The 6865-nt window shown below is 35.8% G+C and overlaps 1 protein-coding gene across 1 annotated transcript; it reads right to left on the bottom strand.

The window, feature by feature from the left end:
* Positions 1–336: 336 nt before the first annotated feature.
* Positions 337–6835, bottom strand: LOC146484495 (vesicle-associated membrane protein 3-like). The gene is made up of 6 exons (XM_085104582.1): positions 6727–6835; positions 6490–6532; positions 6127–6205; positions 3542–3621; positions 3031–3082; positions 337–2050 (listed from the first exon to the last, which is right to left on the bottom strand). Coding segments are annotated over exons 1-6 (333 nt in total). The 5' UTR covers positions 6729–6835; the 3' UTR covers positions 337–1973.
* Positions 6836–6865: the final 30 nt, after the last annotated feature.

Raw genomic sequence — 6865 nt, 5'->3', positions numbered from 1 at the left:
TTGTTTGTTTCTTCTTTGACCATGATGTTTTAAAATTAATGTAAATGGCATTAGCTCTCTCGATGAGCAGTTTTTGCTGTTAGAGCAAATGTCAAAATAAAATATTGTTTAAATGAAAAATATTACCTTATCCTTTGATAAAACCAAACATTTATTCTGTTTCTACTTCCCTACCAACACAGCACCAGAGTTTCTTTAGAAAACGACCTCTTTTCCCTTATTGGGCCTAAGGGATTTGCAGCGAAACAGCGTGGTTTTTACCTCTTTAACATTATTAAGCTGAGTATTACACAATTGCACAAGTGCAGGTAAAATATCAACACGGTGGACAAAACATACTTTATTGTTCCATTAACTTTATTGTTTCTTTACTGTGCCTGCACTTTGAAATGCTAACAATCATATAATCAGGACCATCCAACTACACAGAAATATAATAATTTTTAACTACAATGAATCAATTAAATGTATTAAATGCTTCTGAAAAGTTAATCAATACCTTGGTAAAATAATAGGCTTGATTTCTAGCCATGTCACTGGAAATGACTAAGTACACAAGACTACAACACGGAGAGAAGTGAAAATTAAGCCCATAATGAGCTATGGTATAGATTTAATGATTGAAGCAAACATAGCTATTATGTTTCACGCTTGTTCCCAATATAATGTTTCATTTTTTTCATTTTTTTTTTTTTTTTACATTTTACATACAAAAATTAAGATGATGCAAGCTAAAGAGACTACAGATATATAGCACTTTTAGATATTGTTCAGTTCCATAGACCACTGTAATTTATATCTGGGTTTATGAAACACATTTAAGTGCACTGCCACCTTGTTTTCAGTAGATACAGCAAGGCAAACCACCCACATGCAATCAAGTTTCTTCCCAGCCAAGAAACAACCTAGACTATCCTGTGCTGTAATTGGTTGAGCAATGTACCCACAGGGAAATGATAAGAGGCAGTTGTTGATCAAGTCTCGCTTTGAACATGAAACTGAGAACATCAAATTATAACTTGCAGCACAAATGGCCACAGCTGTTCAAACCTAGCAGTCTAAATGTACGAGTAACTTTCTAGATAGTTATTTAACCAGTGTAAGCTCCAGTGGTGACCAACATGTAATTTCTCCTTACAATGTTGCTGCTTGATTAAACATTTTCAGGTCAGGAGAATATAGGAAATAATCACCAAAAATGAAATGCCTTGATTTTTAGACAACATCTCCCAACTAGTAGCATGAGAAATATACCGACTGCAAGAAGAATACACATGTTGATACTAGTGCTGAAAGGGTTAACGTGCCATTTATTACTTCCTTCAGGGCAATCTGATGCACATGCTTCTGACAGTCAAATGATGTCGAAGGGCAACAAGAAAAATACACTGTAAACTATTTGCGATTTGACCATGATTACATTCATTTCAAAGCCGGTTGAAAAGCACTTAACCAATAGCAGTTAAAAGCCATATATCACTAACCGTTTATTCTGCTTAAATTTTAAATTTTTGTAAATTTTGTGCTCACTTGCCTAACAGGCAAGCTACAAGGTGATTACCCAAAGGACACACTAAACTGGAATTAAACTTCACTCCCTTGCTATCCAAAATCGTTATTCCTCTTTAATTTTAAGGTTACCATAAATCTTTTTCAATCAACTTTTCTTTCCTTTGTCTACAACAGCCTAATAACTGTCCTATATATAATCAAAGTATCTGCATGGTAACATTTTCATTAATTAAAATTAGGAGAGGAATTATGATCTACTCTTCACTATCATTTCTAATTCCAGAATATTGCCAATAACAATGCACTTCAAACGTTCCTGAGTTGTGTCAGTGCAAACGTGTTTAATTGGAAATTACTAAGTACGCTGTGTTTCAAAGAAACAAACTAACAACTAATTACTATCAATATATACAACAGCTACAAGACAACAATGTTTCAGAAGTAAAAATGTGTCACTCCTGCTAGGGCTTCTTCGTAACAGGAGCAGAAGTAGGTTTTGATGAGTCGCCAGATGTCTGGTTGTTTACTACCACCCAAACTGAGAAAGAACAGACAAGAACACAAATGAGTAAACTTTAAATTGTAAGGATCAGCAGTGTTTCTAGTATTTAACAAAACTAAGCACAGGCTTAACAATAAATCAAGAGTCTACATTTACAGCACCAAAAAAAATAAATAAATAAATAAATAACAATAAAACTATCAGAATTCAAGGTTGGCTGTGAGAACCAATTCAATCTTGGAAGGCATTTTTTGGAAGGCATTTATGGTAAACATCTAAAGAGTACACCGAACTGAACCAAAACGCTCTTTTACCAAACCCTGGCAAATTTAAAAGATATCTCATTGTGGCACTCAAGTTGGTCTGTAAATATTGGAAAATTTTCAGCCCAGTAGGAAGAATTCTTGGGGGCGAGTTTGATACCGGTATGATATTGTGATTTTATACCGTGTTTACATGAAAGGACACTTTGTGCCGACCAACGTGATTGTGAGGCCATAGTGGATTGGATGTTGAAGACTGCACAATCATGCGCTACCCGTTCCAGACTCCTAGGAGAGTGATTTCATGCTGGAATGAACAGTTGTACCGCGTTTACACGACATCGGAATGAGTTTTCGTACCCGAATGAAAATCTCGCTCTGATACAGTTACCGGGGTGATCTCGCACCGGTATGACTCGTTCTGGTACGATATTTTGTACTGACATAATGTAAACGAATATAAAGCAACAAGAGGGAAATGGAGTGAACTCCTGCCGGAATGAAAGTCGCGCCAGTATCATGTTAACACCCCCTTACAAGATGTTACAAAGATGTTAGTAGCGAAAATTATCCATGTCCATCTTCCTACATCAACATACAGGTATCAGATTTTTTACGAAAAAGAAAATGAAGTAGACAATATTTCGGTAACCACAGGTCAGTGTGATTTATCAGAAATATCTCAGTCATAAAGAGCACCAGTGACCAGACAGATGTCCATCATAAAAGCATTTGAATATGTAATTAACTTACTGATAATGGCAGCTATTATCACAAGGATCACAACAATAAGAATGATCCACATCTAGGAACCAAACATAAAAGCAAAATTAACAAACTAAGAGAAACAGTCAATGCCATGATGGTGCTCACACAGGAGACAGGACGACCCCACACCAACAAAAAGATGTCAGTTTCTTTTTGCACCCTCCATCCCTTATCTTAAAAATGATGGCTTCTTTGTGCAGGGCCCTGTATGTCGTGATCACAAGTTGAAACTATGATCCTGTGCTGTTTTAGTAGCCATCCAAATTCAAGGTGAAAGCACACAGAACCTGGCTAATATCTCTCCTTGATTTGCACATAAACCAGTAAGTTTTGGTTCATAAGGTTGGAGCCGGTGTCTGTAGACCTCCAACACCTGACAAGCAACTTCAGCAAGTTGTCTTATGTAGCCACGCAGAAGCTAAATACGTAGTGGTTGGCCAGTTATTAACACTCTGCACCCAAAGGAGGGATTTGTGAGACAAGGACAACAACAAACCTTGCAGTTCTGCCACCACATCTTGCGCTTTAGTCTTGCAGCACTATGTTCAAATTGGGATGCTCCTGCTTGCAATTGATCTGATGACAACAATGACAAATGTTTACTCCAGTGGTTAACCCTTTCAAGCCTTAACAAAAACCACATGTTGCATCTAATTTTTCCTTACAGTGTCACTTCTTGACCAAACATACAGGTTACAAGAATAGATAATTAGAAATGATCGCCAAAGATGTTTATCAAATGTCTTGATGTTACAGATTCTTACAACTGGCATTATATGGGAAAAAAGAATAGTGAGAACAAGAAGGGGGTTTGTTTCTAAAGAAACTGTGGTGCTACGTTGGTAAGGGAGTGAAAACGAATGTTTGCTTTCATCAACAAAGTTGATAAGATTATTATGCCTCTACAAAGAGATTCAAGCGCTAATGTTTCAAGTGTTAGCCTTCATCAGAGTCTAGGTTTATACTGAAACTGCGCATTTGTGTCGTAAGTATGTTTAAGCAGCTTAAAACACCCAGCTGAAGGAATTAACCCTTTAACCCCTTATATCAAAGAACAAATTCTCCTATCTTGTCCCTATACTTTTCTTATAAGAATACTGAGGAGAAGTTATTAAAAATAATATCAAGAAAATTCACCTTGGTGATCATATTCTTAATTCTCATGACCTCAGGGTTTGAATAAGCATTTATATTACAAGGAGAAATTTGATGCTGATCACTGTTAGGGCTGAAAGGGTTAAAACAGCTCACCCTTACAGAGCATAAACTTATTCAAATGGGCTTATTAGAGGAAGGATTTCATTATTAGAGGAATTTAGTACTGAAGAGGACTTCTTCTTTCCTTCCTGTCATTTCCTGAAGGGCCCAGGATGCACACACCCTTCGCCCACTCATGTTCCATAAGGATTTTCCTTTTCCTTTGTTAGTCTTTCAAGAGCACTATTGTTTTAGGCAGAAATGTTTCACATTTTTTGGCGAAGGACTTTGACGGTCATTATTTGTTCTGAAAATCTATCAAATACTTGTTTGAAATATTACAAGAGCTGTGGCCATTTGTAAAAACCTCATCTTGAGATAAAGGGTCAAGCTAAATTTGTTTTGGAAATTTTTCAAATGATCAACATAATTATATATTGAAACATACATTAAAAGATTTTTGTGTTTGCTATTTTACAAAGGTGTTGTGTAGATTTCAGACAAATAGTTTGGAAATAAGCTTGAAAAAGCACCATTTTATGTTTATATAAACTTATCAAGCTCATGGGTATTCAGATCGGCACAGGAAAAAAAAGCTGAATAAATTACATGATTGTGTAAAATATTCCAAGTGTGTGGCCATATGTCTGTCTTAGAAAGACTGAATTTAACTCCCTAGCTGATATTTTTAATATTTGTTTAGATCCTGGATTTGAAACATAGTTTTCGGCAAAGCAATGACTATGCTGAGATAATATGTAAAATGCTATTCACTTGTCTTTCTATAACTTTCTCTTAACTCTACCGCAAAAGTGTTTCTGGAAAATTCTTAGAGATTTTAGACATTTTGTGAAGATGGATGGAGTGTAAGGGGTCCGTCTCTAAAATATTTATTTCTAAAATATTTATTCACGGAGCTTCAATAATTTTTTTAAAATCTCTATATTTTAGCACCTGAGAAATAAGGGAGGCCCTTTGCGTTACTTGATCACATGACCTACTTTTCATGAAAATTCTGGGCTATAACATAAAGAATGCTGGAAATGACAATGGTATACAGAGATTGGCATGGCTGTCAATTCTGAGGAGGCCAGAGTTAAAGTACTACTTTTTATGACAACAGGAGTGTTTGAAAAATTGAAGGGTTTGCATTCCATCCACCAACTTTTTTCATTCAAATCCTTAAAATAACCAAAAGAATGTGAGAAATTAAATCAGCAAGATAAAATTAGCAATGCTGCTAATTTTGAGGTGCTTGACAACCAGAATTTTTATTACATGTCAAGCACCTCAAAATTAGCAGCATTGCTAATTTTATCTTGCTGATTTAATTTCTCACATTCTTTTGGTTGAAGCTTGCAACTTAAGTGAAAAGAGGGTCAAATGATCAAGTCAGCAAAGGGCTGGGCTCAAAGCTTTTTCACAACATCTAAGACCGCCTGAACAAGTCGCAATTAAAATGGCGTTATAGTAAGCTATCATTTGAAAACACGGTTGATTATCAATAATATTGTTATCCATTACGACTAAATCAATAACAATCGATAAATAAAAAAAGTTGCGAGTTATTGAATGCATATAATCAATATTTGCACAAATGAAAAATCACTAAAATAATAGCACCCCTTAAGGAAACCAGTTTTAGCTTAAAATCCCTTCCGTTATCTTGATTGACTCTGAGATCACCGCTATAACAATAAGCTCATTAATATTACAACGATTCATATTAAGCTTAAAGCAATGATCGTAAAATGAATCGTTACGTTATGTACTTTTTTTAGTTTAAAAATTCACAAACTTCGTTGAAAAATCATTGGTTACAAACATGTATAAAACACAGTTTCGAGGGAAAGTAAGGCAGCAAAACGCGCTCATTTTAATTACCAGCACGGGAATCAAGCTCTGATAACTTCGCATCCCTTTCCAGCACTTTATCAACATTAACTTTCATAATGTCCACCACCTAGAAATCAAGATACGACAGAACAGAAATAAATTTAACAATCGTCACGTAAATTAAAAACGCAATGCAACTTCATTAAAAGAGCGAACCTTTGTCTGTCCTCGACATGCGGACAATTTAAGCCCTGTGTTTGCGAAAAACAACACAAACCGGAGAAATACGGAGGCAGGAAGAACATATCATGTTTGTACTAGTGTAAAAAAACACTTTTCGATCGCATGCATGTAAATGCACGTAATTAATGTAAGAATAAACGCCAGAAATTTTCAAATTGTTGAAATTACCTCATCCACTTGGGCTTGTGTCTGTTGTAGCCTTTTATTCGACCTGAAAGAAAAAGAAGCAGAATTTTCAATTTCTGAGTAATCGAAGGTTCTCTATTTGGGTTGAAGTTTGAAGGGCGCAGCAACTCGACAGGCGCGAAACATAGACCAACGACTTCAATACAGAACGAAGTAAAATTCGGTCAAATTGTACGACCCATTGTAAGATGGTGAAATAAGGGTACGGGATGCTCTTACATTTTGACGATTTCTAGCTCGTAAACACTTCTGTCGGATGCAGCAAACACAGAATTCTATCCTTTTTCCTGTCCGCTCCTCTAAGATAAACTTGAAAGTGACGTCACTCTGATGAGCGAGCCGCAATTTTCACATCCAG

The sequence above is a fragment of the Pavona decussata genome, unplaced genomic scaffold (assembly GCF_977016875.1).
Source record: "Pavona decussata unplaced genomic scaffold, jaPavDecu1.1 SCAFFOLD_32, whole genome shotgun sequence".
Lineage (NCBI taxonomy): Eukaryota > Metazoa > Cnidaria > Anthozoa > Scleractinia > Agariciidae > Pavona > Pavona decussata.
Note: the sequence above shows the minus strand (reverse complement) of the source record. Positions and strands in the feature narration are given on the sequence as shown.

Coding starts and splice junctions, on each gene's coding strand:
- LOC146484495 (XM_085104582.1), bottom strand. Junction 6,206..6,489: donor CACAAGCCCAAGTGGATGAG/GTAATTTCAACA, acceptor CTTGATTTCTAG/GTGGTGGACATTATGAAAGT. Junction 3,083..3,541: donor TGTGGTGGCAGAACTGCAAG/GTTTGTTGTTGT, acceptor TTTGGTTCCTAG/ATGTGGATCATTCTTATTGT.